Source organism: Gymnoscopelus microlampas, assembly GCF_963454915.1.
Source record: "Gymnoscopelus microlampas genome assembly, chromosome: 7".
Classification (NCBI taxonomy): Eukaryota; Metazoa; Chordata; class Actinopteri; order Myctophiformes; family Myctophidae; genus Gymnoscopelus; species Gymnoscopelus microlampas.
In genome coordinates this window covers 47,167,018-47,181,170 of record NC_139944.1, presented here as the reverse complement: position 1 = coordinate 47,181,170, position 14,153 = coordinate 47,167,018, and the positions used below count along the sequence as shown (strand labels likewise).

At 47.9% G+C, this 14,153-nt stretch overlaps 2 protein-coding genes and 1 pseudogene across 9 annotated transcripts in view; all 3 read right to left on the bottom strand.

Moving 5' to 3' along the window:
• Positions 1 to 14,153, bottom strand: part of LOC311049674 (protein polybromo-1-like) — a 47,033-nt gene that overhangs the window by 725 nt on the left and 32,155 nt on the right. For 5 of the 7 annotated variants that reach the window (XM_084063431.1, XM_084063434.1, XM_084063432.1 and 2 more), the window contains one exon: positions 13,779 to 13,995. In XM_084063431.1, coding sequence (XP_083919557.1) covers positions 13,779 to 13,995 — 217 coding nt within the window. The remainder of the gene's footprint in view (positions 1 to 13,778; positions 13,996 to 14,153) is intronic. The other 2 variants (XM_084063435.1, XM_084063436.1) reach the window with 1 other exon arrangement.
• Positions 180 to 5,711, bottom strand: LOC311049431 (beta-1,4 N-acetylgalactosaminyltransferase 1-like; annotated as a pseudogene). Its single transcript has 3 exons — positions 5,507 to 5,711; positions 4,755 to 5,053; positions 180 to 1,744 (listed from the first exon to the last, which is right to left on the bottom strand). The product of its transcript is annotated as a beta-1,4 N-acetylgalactosaminyltransferase 1-like (transcript).
• Positions 10,853 to 11,785, bottom strand: LOC311049430 (globoside alpha-1,3-N-acetylgalactosaminyltransferase 1-like; the record flags this gene model as incomplete). Its single annotated transcript, XM_084063001.1, has 1 exon — positions 10,853 to 11,785. The coding sequence occupies one exon, from the start codon at positions 11,783 to 11,785 to the stop codon at positions 10,853 to 10,855; it is 933 nt and encodes a 310-aa protein (XP_083919127.1).

Here is a 14,153-nt window from a genome sequence, read left to right as displayed (position 1 = left end):
AGAGTACTTCTACATTGCAGTTTTGATACTTCAACTTAAGTAAAAAAAATGTAGTACGTGTAGTATGTAAAAAAAAATCGAGGGAAAAAAAAAGGGGGACAAAATACTGTAGATACCGCCGTGGAACTCCGACAACATTGCAACATTTGTGTTATCACCGTGTCACGATAACAACAATATTATGACTTGCACTTGAATCTGTTCTTGAAGTAGAACAGTTCATCACGGGTCTTGCAGTTAGAGGTGGCGTAGCGGAATTTCCTATAAGCCTTTTCATCACTTGACATTTTCCTCCAGGGAAGTCGGACCTTCGAGGCGTGCCCCACGACGACGTCATCGCAGGAGCCGACGTGGAGGGAGCCCAGCCCGTCGACAAAGAACTCCAAATGCCCCCCCCGCGCCAGGCAGGGGTCAAACCCCACCTCCCGCACCTTGTCCGTCCTCGCCATGAAGAAGTTGATGACCCCGTCTGCCACCACGCAGTTGGGGAAGCCGTCGATGACGTGATGGTGGCCTTGCCTGATGTGGAGACAGTCACCTTCATCTCCGCCCTCTTCCACCGCGATGGTGTGGCGGAACGTGGCCGTGAAGCCCGTCGCCTCCCTCACCGCGCCGGCCACCAGGTCCAGGGTGGTCTTCTCCAGGACGTCCACCATCTTCTCCAGCTTGGTGCTGGCAGAGAAGATGAAGTCGTCGTCCACCCATAGCACGTACTTTGTGCTCACCTGTGACACGGCCAGGTTCCTCCCGGCGAACCAGCCCTTTCCAAACGGCATGGTGTAATGTTCGACGTGGGGCCCGGTGACGGGTTGGGGGCGCTCGCTGTCGTCTGCCACCACTATGGTGACGGTGGGGTAGTACGCCCGTACGCTGTCGATGAGATCGCGCAGTTTGTCGTAGCGTAGGAAGGTTTTGGTGGCGATGGTGACGAGGGTGCTGATGTTGTACTCTCCGTCTCCGCCGGCGGCGGCTCCGGAGTCGTAAAGCTTCGGGACAACGCCGTGTCCGACTTTGATGGTGAAAACGGCCCGGTGTCCGCCGTCCTGGGATGGTACCGGGTGTTCGTGTAGGTGACGAACTGCAGCTGCCTGTTCAGACCGGAGAGAACGGGACTCGATATCACCATGGACTCCTCTCCGGCCCCCGCGATGGTGACTCCGTCCACCGTGGCCGCCACGTCAAAGACGCCCAGCGCTGCTGTCAACGTGACCGCGTGTCCAGATCCGGGGTTTCCCTTAAGTCCCAAACCCGGAACGACGATGGTTCTGAGCGGGCGCACCTCCACCCCCTGCGTGGGGTACTGAAGGGGACTGTTGGCCTCGGCGACGACTAGCAAGTCCGCTGAAGTGTAGGTTCTCCTTTTGAAATCCTCGTACTCCCGCGACCTGCGACCGTCCACCCCCGCTGGGTCTTTGTGGTTGCCCAAGAAGGAGCGTCGTAGGTTGTTGGCCCACACGCGCGGAAAGAGCAGGTGGGAGAACGGTATGACGGTCCCCTCGTCTGCCAGACACTCACACGTCTCCCTTGACAATTGACCCGCCACGTTGTCCTTTATGTGGTAGGGAATATTACCGTAGCCGGTGACAGTGTCGTTATAGGTCTTCTCCGCGCGCGTCCTCAGAAGCTCCTCCATGGCGGCCCTCTGTTTTATCCCGATGTCCACTGTGGACTGGCCTCCAGGGGCCCACCAGTGGAAGAGGACAAACAGCAGCACTCCGCTGACCACGCTGAATGCAAGGGCCTTCTTTAAGGGTTTGCGCAATCCCATGTTTGAACAACAGATGCAATGCAGTGTAACAATAGGGCGGGTTGAAACAGTAATTCTTCTTACATAGATTATCAATGCATAAAGAACATCACTCTAAACTGTAGTCACTACTGCATGCAGCGACAGTCGCATGCCCTTTAATAATCTATTTGTCTATGGATGATGCGATATTGATGACGTCATTCATCTCCAAATTTGGGCAGGGCTTCGTCATGATCTGAGCCCCGTTGACCATCCATTGTAAAAATTAAAGTTACGTTTTTCAATAATATACTAGAAAAAGTGCTCCTCGGAGCACAAGTCTCCGCCAGCAGACTTGTGTTGGGAATGTTGGGAATGTTCTACTTCTGTGAATGTTCTACTTCTTATGTCCTATCCGTCCTGTCTATGTAAGTGTCCTATCCGTCCTGTCTATGTAAGTGTCCTATCCGTCCTGTCTATGTAAGTGTCCTATCCGTCCTGTCTGTGTAAGTGTCCTATCCGTCCTGTCTGTGTAAGTGTCCTATCCGTCCTGTCTATGTAAGTGTCCTATCCGTCCTGTCTGTGTAAGTGTCCTATCCGTCCTGTCTGTGTAAGTGTCCTATCCGTCCTGTCTGTGTAAGTGTCCTATCCGTCCTGTCTATGTAAGTGTCCTATCCGTCCTGTCTGTGTAAGTGTCCTATCCCTCCTGTCTGTGTAAGTGTCCTATCCGTCCTGTCTATGTAAGTGTTCTATCCGTCCTGTCTGTATAAGTGTCCTATCCGTCCTGTCTGTATAAGTGTCCTATCCGTCCTGTCTGTATAAGTGTCCTATCCGTCCTGTCTGTATGAGAGTCCTATCCGTCCTGTCTGTGTAAGTGTCATATCCCTCCTGTCTATGTAAGTGTCCTATCTGTCCTATCTGTCCAATTATGTATCATTACATTACATTACATTACAGTCATTTAGCAGACGCTTTTATCCAAAGCGACTTACAATAAGTGTATTCAACATAGGTAGGGAACGAAAACTACTAATCACCAGAAGTTTTAAGTACATTTCCTGCAAAAACAAGCAACCAAGAGTATACCTAGCGCTAAGGTAAAAGTGCAATATATCAGCTACCTACTTTCTTAAACAGATGAGACAAAAATGGCAAAATCAAATGAGCACGAGCTAAAACAAATAAGTGTATCGACTAAACAAGATCCAATAAAACAATACAAAAATAAAACAAGAGTTCGTACAACTAGTTAACAACAAGTAGGCCAGGCAAAGAGGAAGGATAGTGTTTCCTGAAGAGGTGGGTTTTCAGCCTGCGGCGAAAGATGGGCAGTGACTCTGCTGTCCTGACATCAGTGGGAAGTTCATTCCACCACTGTGGGGCCAGAACAGAAAAAAGTCGTGACCGTGTCGATCGACCAGAAGGACCGTTGAGTGGCGAGGGAGTATCTAATTGTTACAGTATCCACCATTTCTCAGCCATTTCGTGATGGTTCCTGTCTTACCTCACTTTGAAAGAGGCACAGACTCTTTCAAAGTGACGCCATGTATTTATAGGACGCTATACGTCACTAGCCAATCAGATCACACTATTTCACCGTATTGTCACGTGTCACGTGAGGCTTGACCAATCGGTGTGTCATATTTAGAAAGTGAAAACAAAGTCTCCTGGCGGAGACAATAAGTGTACACGTGATGCGGAAGTCTGCCGCGGAGGAGCTGTTGAGAGTGGTCGACGATACACTTGATGTACACTCGCTCAATGCGGAAGTGGAGAGCCTCCTCGCCTCCTCCACTTGACTCCACTCGCCTCCTCCAAGACGCACATGAACAATTGGACCGCGACTACTTCCGGTTCGAAGTCGGAGTGACCGAGTGGGAGTGAGCGAGTGGCCGAGATTTTCGGTATTGGAATCTGGCTTATGACTCTTTCAAAGTGACCCATGTATTTATAGGCCGCTATCCGTCCTGTCTATGTAAGTGTCCTATCCGTCCTGTCTGTGTAAGTGTCCTATCCGTCCTGTCTGTGTAAGTGTCCTATCCCTCCTGTCTGTATAAGTGTCCTATCCGTCCTGTCTATGTAAGTGTCCTATCCGTCCTGTCTGTGTAAGTGTCCTATCCGTCCTGTCTGTATAAGTGTCCTATCCGTCCTGTCTGTATAAGTGTCCTATCCGACCTGTCTGTATACTGTAAGTGTCCTATCCGTCCTGTCTGTGTAAGTGTCATATCCCTCCTGTCTATATAAGTGTCCTATCTGTCCTATCTGTCCAATTATGTATCCTATCTAATTGTTACAGTATCCACCATTTCTCAGCCATTTCGTGATGGTTCCTGTCTTACCTCACTTTGAAAGTGGCGCAGACACTTTCAAAGTGACGCCATGTATTTATAGGCCGCTATGCGTCACTAGCCAATCAGATCACAGTATTTCACCGTATTGTCACGTGTCACGTGAGGCTTGACCAATCGGTGTGTCATATTTAGAAAGTGAAAACAAAGTCTCCTGGCGGAGACAATAATAATGATAAGGATAATGATGATAATGATAACGATATAAGGGTAATGATAATAATAATAACTAGAAAATGTGCTCCTCGGAGCACAAGTCTCCGCCAGCAGACCTGTGCTATTTTAACCAAAGGAAATCACTTACCCTATCTTTAACCATAGTTTTCTAGAAATGTTCTGATTCTTAGATCAGAACATCTAAGGATTAGAACATGTTAGCTTGGCTAACATGTTCAATCAGCCAAGCTAACATGTCCAATGTTAGCTTGGCTGATGGCACTGATGTCACTTCAAAACATGTAAACAATGTTTTGAAGTGACACACCTATTTATATGTCTCTATTTCGTCATGCGTCTCTCTAGCCAATCAAAGCACACCCTTTCAACATATTGTCACGTGTCACGTGAAGCTTGACCAATGTTAGCTTGGTGGACACACGGAAGGACGAGAACGAAAACATAGTCTCCTGGCGGAGACAACAATGAAAAAGGGACTCATGTCTCATGTCCACACACACCGGGTCGAGCAGGTACGGGATGACTGGAACAGGTGTTCTGATTCTCCTCCCCATGAGGAGCTCGATGGGACTATATCCATTAGCTAGTGGGGTAGCACGGTAGACCATGAGAGCAAGATAGGGGTCACCTGACTTCTTCATCAGCTTTTTGAGCTTTTTCGTCTTTATTGCTCGCTCCACCTCCCCATTACTCTGCGGGAAACGAGGACTGGACGTCACATGGCTGAAGCCCCAGTCCCGTGCAAACTTGCGGAAGCTTTCTGATGCAAACTGGCCCGCATTATCTGACCGCACCACCGCTGGGATGCCATGCCGGGCAAATATGGACTTGAAATGCACGATCACAGCTTCAGACGTTGTCTTTTCCAGTTTGGCAACTTCAACGTATCTTGAGAAATAATCTACAATCATTAAGTAGTTTTTTCCATCTGTCTGAAACAGATCTGCTCCCACAGTGGACCATGGTCCTGTAGGGAATTCAGTGGGCATCATTGGTTCTCTAAGGTTTGTTCTCTCACGTGCGCAGACGTCACAGGTCTCCACCAGCGTTTGCAGCTGCTTACTGAGGCCTGGCCACCACACAGACTGTCTAGCCCTCTCTCTGCATTTTGTGATGCCAAGATGTCCTTCATGCAGCTTGCTCAATATGTCTACTCTGAGTGATTTTGGGATTACGATCCTCTCCCCCTTTAGCAGTAGACCCTATTGTATAGTTAACTCTCCTGAGAATGGCAGAAAAGGCTGAAACTCACGTTCCACTGAGAATTTATCCGGCCAGCCATCCACGCAGTAGTGTTTCAGCTGGCGGAGTATGGTGTCGTTATCCTGGTGAGTCTGTATCTCCCTGAGCCTCTGCTCTGTAGCTGGCAGGCTCGTCATGACAGAGTCAGCATAGAGGTTTATGTCAGCCTCACATAGCCCCCCTGCTGTGCTGATTACTGGGGATCTGGACAGCATATCTGCTGTTGCAATGTTCTTTCCTGCCACATGCGATATATAGTGTATCAGAATCTCATCAGACGCATTCTAAGACGCTGTATGCGTGGTGGCAGTTCATCTAAGCTTTTCGAGCCGAGGAGGGGGACCAGAGGCTTGTGGTCTGTTTCGATGTGAAAGTCTTTTCCAATGAGGAACTCAGCAAATCTCTCACAGGCCCACGTGGAGGCCAGTGCCTCTATCTGTGCGTACCTCCGTTCAGTACCACTGAGGGCTCGCGAAGCATACGCCACCGGTCTCCATCCCTGGGCTGGATTCTTTTGGAGGAGGACAGCGCCCAGCCCATATGATGAGGCGTCAGCAGAGACCAGGGTTTCAGCATTGGCGTCATACAGTGCTAGGCCAGGGGGCGTTGTTAGCTCTCTCTTAAGTTGGTTGAAAGCCTCCTGCTGTTGGGACCCCCACATCCACATGTTCTCTTTCTTCAGCAGGTCTCTCAGTGGACGGGTTTTCTCGGCTAAATGGGGCAAGAATTTGTCGAGGTGGTTTACCATCCCCAACAGTCCTCTCACCTTACTAACATTGCTGGGCTCAGTCATGGCTTTCACAGCATCCACTTTTTCAGGGTCAGCACTTACTCCTGATGCATGACCTGCCCCAGGAACTTTATTTGTCTCTTGGAGAACTCACACTTCTCATTTAGCGTGACCCCAGCTGCCAGAAGCCTTAACAGTGCTGCGTGCAGTCTTTCATCGTGCTGCTCTTGTGTGGCCCCCCAGATGAGCACATCATCCATCTGACACAGAACACCATCCAGGCCGTCAAGTGTTTGTGACATGCGCCTCTGGAAGGGCTCTGGTGCAGAAGAAATCCCAAAGCACAAACGATTGTAGCAGTACCGTCCAAACGGCGTTATGAAGGTTGTGAGCAGAGAGGACTCACTGGAGAGAGGGATCTGCCAGAAGCCTGAATTGGCGTTCAGTTTAGAAAACACAAAAAAAAAGGGCTTTGCACCAGGCTTCAGTACAATGTTGTATTCCCCCTGCATTTTCCCCAGGCCACTGAAAAGTTTTGGGAATTGGACTTGTACTGTCTCCTTTGAGCACAGGCTGACAGCATCCAATCTGGCTACTAAATGCAGGGCCGTGGCAGCTGACCGGCCCAGCAACGGTGTGGCCAATGCCTCCTCCAGTGACTGGGTACATGGCATATAGCCAAAGCTAATTAGCATCAGGATGTACCCGACTTTTTCAACAGAGGACTACCAAAAATTTCTGCAAAGGATTGCAGTGCTGGAAACGGAATTACACTGTTTAAGTGTGAATGTGTAAGTGAATCAACATTATGGAATTCCACAGTCTCAGAGCAACGGACAAGACCATGCCAACAAGCAGCCACCTAGTGTGGTTTCCGAGAAACCCCAGGACAAGTCTTTCTCATGGAACACTCTCGGGGCAAAGCCAAAGAATTTGAAGGGGAGAATAATTGGCAGAACTCGGAGCCCTGTGATTACAGATCTGACCGGCTGGCCTGCGCTACCACCCGCGCGTCACCATCATCAATGCCCCCGGATACAGGGTGCCGTGTCTTCTACCCCCTTTCAACAGAAAACTGCCAATGGGAGATCTACAAACAAATCTCCCAAAACATCGAGTGCTGAGCATCAACAGTGGAAAACTGTCAAAGGTAGATCTACAAATAAATCTCCCAAAACATTGAGTTCTGAGGGTCCTGTGCAGATGGGAAACAGATTCACCCCATTGCTCCAGGACCCCAGATGCCCGTCTGATGACAGACAAAACAAATCCTCTTCACCCAGCAGGGTAAGAACCAAGAGTAACTCAGAAGAAAAAAGGCTATATGGTGAGCCTGAATTTCTGATCATAGGGGATGCCGCTGTCAAAGATGTTAAAAGCATGATAAGAAGAAAGGCAAAAGTGTTATGCTTCCCCAAAGGTCATTGTAGGCTCAAGGTGCCTACAATGACTTATAAAAAATACGGTGAAGCAGCATTCTGCTTTTACGGACCAACAGTGTGGAATAAACTCCCATTAAACCTAAGACAGGCAGCCTCTGTCGATAGCTTTAAAGCACAGCTCAAGACCTATTTCTTCACTCTTGCTTTTAGCTGATTCTTTGGTGTGTGTACACAGGTGTGTGTAAGTGCTTGTCACAGTGGTTGAAGGACACAAGGGTCTGACAATTCCCTCCAGGGGATCCTAAGTGAGCGATCCGCTGGGGCACGTCGCGTGGACGTGGTGAATACAGGTGTGTGTCAGTCACAGGTGTGTGTCAGTGTGGTCCGTCACCGAGCGCTCCAGTTCCACAATAGATTGACTTTGTGCCTCTATTTTATTCTCCATCGGCTTCAGAGCTCCACTCAACTCTCTCTTGACAGTATCCGCGACAATGGAGTCAAATTTAGAAATAATGTCCGAACGTAGTTTGTCCATCATTGCCTTGATGCTCTGCAGCATAGCTTCGTTAGCTTGTTGCTCCACCATCGCACTAGCGTCCCCGCTCTCTGCTGGGGAAGACGGCGTCTGAGCTTTAGCCCGCTCGGTGCGCTGCTTACGCTGGTTCTTATCGGACATTGCTGCTTGTTTTTAGATGAAAAATAATGTATCAAAAGAAGAAAAAGGTACTAATGAGGGTTTATATCGGTCAAAAAAAGTTAGATAGTGCAAAAGACGAGTCACATTCAGGCGGAGCCGCTGAGAAACACGTCCTACATGCTTCCTATCCAACAGCGCCCCCCCGCTGTGCAGTTTTCTTGAATGACTGAGAATGAGAGGGTTGTGGCTTGTGGCTTGGCCTGCTTGTATCTTGCTCCACCTCGCTGCTGGGCATACATACTGTCAAGCTGCGTGTTCATAATGTCCCCTTTAAAATTACTTTTTAGCATTTCCTGTTGCTTTTTGACCTGCTTACTCTGTCGAGCCTTGGTAACGGCCGTTATCAACGTCAGGTTAGGGTCCATTTGTAACATTTCTGACAGTTTTCTATCTCTCAACCCGACCACCAGTCTGTCTCTCACCATCTCATCATGCAGGGCTCCGTATCCACAATGCTCAGCCAGGCAATGTAACGTCGTTATGAAGCCGTCCACAGTCTCGTCCATTTCCTGATGCCTCTGATTAAACTTGGCCCTCTCAAAAATCACGTTTCTGCGTGTTGAGTGAGCATCCAACTTATCTTTCACTGTAGTGTACTGGCTCGCTTCCTCAGCGCTCAGGTGCAGTGAAACGAGTAGGTCCTCTGCTTCTTCTCCCATAGTATAGATCAAAGCATTAACTTGGTTCTCGTCTGCTTGCGTCTCCAATCCTGATGCAATCCGAAACCTTTCAAAACGTTTGATCCATTTAGGCCAATCCTCCGACTTGAATGAGATCTTATCCGGTGGGGGAACTTGAAACTGATTCATGGCACTGCTGTGACGTTAGCCGGCCGGCTAAATGCTAAGCTAGGACGACGTTACTTTCACGCAAAAACAACAAACGGGGTTAAAAAAAAAGTACTTCCTATCAAACAGTATAAGCCAATACTACACCTAGTCCAGATATTTCAGACATTGGGTCGTACATCGGCATATAGTCCTTAATGACCGAAGAGAATCGGATGATTCTTATCTCGGGTTCTTTGGATTTAAAGTCCTCCCATAGATACACTGGAGACAAAACCTTGGTGGGTTTCTGGACCCATAGGTACTGGTTGAAATAACTCTCGTCTTGCCACAGTGCCTCTATTCCCTGCTTGGCGTCCAGCTCAAAGTTGCGGTTGCACGTTGACACCAGATGATGGACATAAGTCAGTTCTCCCCCAAATACCGCGGCCTGGTAGTAGTAATCACCTTGGTAAGGAGCCATATATGCCTTTGAGGCTGGTTGACGTTCGTAAGTAAACGCACTGCGCTGGTAAGTTCCACAATAGATTGACTTTGTGCCTCTATTTTATTCTCCATCGGCTTCAGAGCTCCACTCAACTCTCTCTTGACAGTATCCGCGACGATGGAGTCAAATTTAGAAATAATGTCCGAACGTAGTTCGTCCATCATTGCCTTGATGCTCTGCAGCATAGCTTCGTTAGCTTGTTGCTCCACCATCGCACTAGCGTCCCCGCTCTCTGCTGGGGAAGACGGCGTCTGAGCTTTAGCCCGCTCGGTGCGCTGCTTACGCTGGTTCTTATCGGACATTGTTGCTTGTTTTTAGATGAAAAATAATGTATCAAAAGAAGAAAAAGGTACTAATGAGGGTTTATATCGGTCAAAAAAAGTTAGATAGTGCAAAAGACGAGTCACATTCAGGCGGAGCCGCTGAGAAACACGTCCTACATGCTTCCTATCCAACAGCGCCCCCCCGCTGTGCAGTTTTCTTGAATGACTGAGAATGAGAGGGTTGTGGCTTGTGGCTTGGCCTGCTTGTATCTTGCTCCACCTCGCTGCTGGGCATACATACTGTCAAGCTGCGTGTTCATAATGTCCCCTTTAAAATTACTTTTTAGCATTTCCTGTTGCTTTTTGACCTGCTCACTCTGTCGAGCCTTGGTAACGGCCGTTATCAACGTCAGGTTAGGGTCCATTTGTAACATTTCTGACAGTTTTCTATCTCTCAACCCGACCACCAGTCTGTCTCTCACCATCTCATCATGCATGGCTCCGTATCCACAATGCTCAGCCAGGCAATGTAACGTCGTTATGAAGCCGTCCACAGTCTCGTCCATTTCCTGATGCCTCTGATTAAACTTGGCTCTCTCAAAAATCACGTTTCTGCGTGTTGAGTGAGCATCCAACTTATCTTTCACTGTAGTGTACTGGCTCGCTTCCTCAGCGCTCAGGTGCAGTGAAACGAGTATGTCCTCTGCTTCTTCTCCCATAGTATAGATCAAAGCATTAACTTGGTTCTCGTCTGCTTGCGTCTCCAATCCTGATGCAATCCGAAACCTTTCAAAACGTTTGATCCATTTAGGCCAATCCTCCGACTTGAATGAGATCTTATCCGGTGGGGGAACTTGAAACTGATTCATGGCACTGCTGTGACGTTAGCCGGCCGGCTAAATGCTAAGCTAGGACGACGTTACTTTCACGTAAAAACAACAAACGGGGTTAAAAAAAAAGTACTTCCTACCAAACAGTATAAGCCAATACTACACCTAGTCCAGATATTTCAGACATTGGGTCGTACATCGGCATAGTTCTTAATGACCGAAGAGAATCGGATGATTCTTATCTCGGGTTTTTTGGATTTTCTGTCGCTCCATAGATACTCTGGAGACAAAACCTTGGTGGGTTTCTGGACCCATAGGTACTGGTTGAAATAACTCTCGTCTTGCCACAGTGCCTCTATTCCCTGCTTGGCGTCCAGCTCAAAGTTGCGGTTGCACGTGGACACCAGATGATGGACATAAGTCAGTTCTCCCCCAAATACCGCGGCCTGGTAGTAGTAATCACCTTGGTAAGGAGCCATATATGCCTTTGAGGCTGGTCGACGTTCGTAAGTAAACGCACTGCGCTCGGTGGTGTAGAACCATGGGTGTATTGCGGCGACCAGTTGCCCCAATGTCTCGGATCCCCAGCGACCATGGAACTTTGCGTCAACGTCGAAACAGAAGATGTAGTCAGCGTGGTCACGTGGGTTGGATAGCTCCGTTTCTATTAATTCCTGGATATGTTTCATCCGGCCAGCTGAAATCTCCTGCCAGCGTTTCAACCCCGGCACGGACCTGACGAACAGCTCTCGACCGGCACCTATCTTGACGGAAGGGACCTCGTCCGGCCGGTCTGTATACACGTAGTAACGGACGTTGAAACCGACGAAGAAGTGGTGTTCCGCCGTCTCTAGAAAGTCCCTCAAGAACCGTGTGTACTTCCCGATCGCGAAGACTGTCAATGAAATAGTTATGTTGCGGGGTTCGTACATGGCGTCTAACAGCTTGGGGTCGAAGGTCTCATCCCAAACAATTGGTGCCATCCACGGCGTCACCGCTACGATGTGAGTACGGTGGTTAGTCAGGAGGTTGGGTTGATTGAATCGCCGGTTTGAATCAAGCGGGGGTGTTGAATGCACGAAGGGGCGCGCCAGACTGCATTTGCATTCCATGGATAGCAGCACTGAAGCATAATACAGTACAAATATGAATACAATACCACCACAAAGCCCCACCATGGGCCAGTGTCTTCTAAATAGAGATGGCATCTCCCCCCTTGGTGTGGTTTGCAGCCCTTCCTTCCTTCCTTCTACCTACTTTGGGTAGTCTCCAAGAGCTGTTTGAATTATTTATCCTTTATCCTTATGAATGCAAAGTCGAACCGAAGTCGTATCTTAACAAAAGTCTGGAGTGAGGTAAATACTGCTTGCATCTGAACTCACGTGTGGCAGCCACCCTAGTAGTGTGTGCCGGGATGCTCATGAGTCGTGACATCTCACTGATGTCACGATAAGTTAGCTATATCCATATATGGAGTTTTACATTGGCGTTATGCCGGAGGAAAAAACCCTTCCGGCCGATAATAATAATAACAATAATATAATATAATATAATAACGGAGCACAAGTCTCTGCCAGCAGACTTGTGTTGGGAATGTTCTAATTCTTATGTTCTAATTCTTACAAAAAATAGAACATGTTACTGTGTCATAGTAACATGACACAAGTGTCCTATCCGTCCTGTCTGTATAAGTGTCCTATCCGTCCTGTCTGTTTAAGTGTCCTATCCGTCCTGTCTGTATAAGTGTCCTATCCGTCCTGTCTATGTAAGTGTCCTATCCGTCCTGTCTGTGTAAGTGTCCTATCTGTCCTGTCTGTGTAAGTGTCCTATCCAATTGTTACAGTATCCGCCATTTCTCAGCCATTTCGTGATTATTCCTGTCTTACCTCACTTTGAAAGAGGCAAAGACTCTTTCAAAGTGACACATGTATTTATATCCCGTTATATGTCACTAGCCAATCAGATCACACTATTTCACCGTATTGTCAAGTGTCACGTGAGGCTCGACCAATGTTTGCTTGGCTGACGGAAAGTGAAAACAAACTCTCCTGGCGGAGACAATAATAACTGGAAAAAGTGCTCCTCGGAGCACAACTCTCCGCTGTTGGGAATGTTGGGAATGTTCTATCTGTATAAGTGTCCTATCCATCCTGTCTGTATAAGTGTCCTATCCCTCCTGTCTGTATAAGTGTCCTATCCGTCCTGTCTATGTAAGTGTCCTATCCGTCCTGTCTGTGTAAGTGTCCTATCCGTCCTGTCTGTGTAAGTGTCCTATCCAATTGTTACAGTATCCGCCATTTCGTGATTGTTCCTGTCTTACCTCACTCTTACCAGACTTGTGTTGGGAATGTTGGGAATGTTCTAATTCTTATGTTCTAACTGTCCTATCCATCCTGTCTGTATAAGTGTCCGATCCGTCCTGTCTGTATAAGTGTCCTATCCGTCTGTATAAGTGTCCTATCCGTCTTGTCTGTATAAGTGTCCTATCCGTCCTGTCTATGTAAGTGTCCTATCCCTCCTGTCTGTGTAAGTGTCCTATCCCTCCTGTCTGTATACTGTAAGTGTCCTATCCGTCCTGTCTGTATACTGTAAGTGTCCTATCCGTCCTGTCTGTATACTGTAAGTGTCCTATCCGTCCTGTCTGTGTAAGTGTCATATCCCTCCTGTTTATGTAAGTGTCCTATCCGTCCTGTCTGTGTAAGTGTCCTATCCGTCCTGTCTGTATAAGTGTCCTATCCGTCCTGTCTGTATAAGTGTCCTATCCGTCCTGTCTGTGTACTGTAAGTGTCCTATCCGTCTGTGTAAGTGTCATATCCCTCCTGTCTATATAAGTGTCCTATCTGTCCTATCTGCCAATTATGTATCAGCCATGCAGCCATTTCGTGATGGTTCCTGTCTTACCTCACTTTGACAGTGACAAAGACACTGTCAAAGTGATGCCATGTATTTATACAGTATTTCACCGTATTGTCACGTGTCACGTGAGGCTTGACCAATCGGTGTGTCATATTTAGAAAGTGAAAACAATACTCTCCTGCGGAGAGTAATAATAAGGGTAATAATAATAATAATAATAATAATAATGAAATAAAACAAATAATCTACCTGATAAGGTTTGATCCCACTTGCTAATGGTGCTGGATTCGGCAGTGAGGCCCTCAATGTATTTCAGGTAAGCCTCAGAGTGGAGAAGGCGCTGGGGCTTGGGAGGTGGAGACACAAACATAGGTGTTGAGGGTTGTTGCAGAGCAGGATGCCCCCCCACCTGGCCTTGTCCTGGGTATGGGGGTGGAGCCTGCTGCCCTGGACCCATCATACCCGGCTGGAAAAACACATGTTAATTCATTCATCTCAGAGCGCAGCGCACACACAGCACACACATCTGTCTGAGACAGACATGCCGTTTTTTAATTGGTTCTCAAAGTTAACGAGAAGTTTTCCTCCACACTTTCCTCCACACAGATACTTAACCCATTAAGA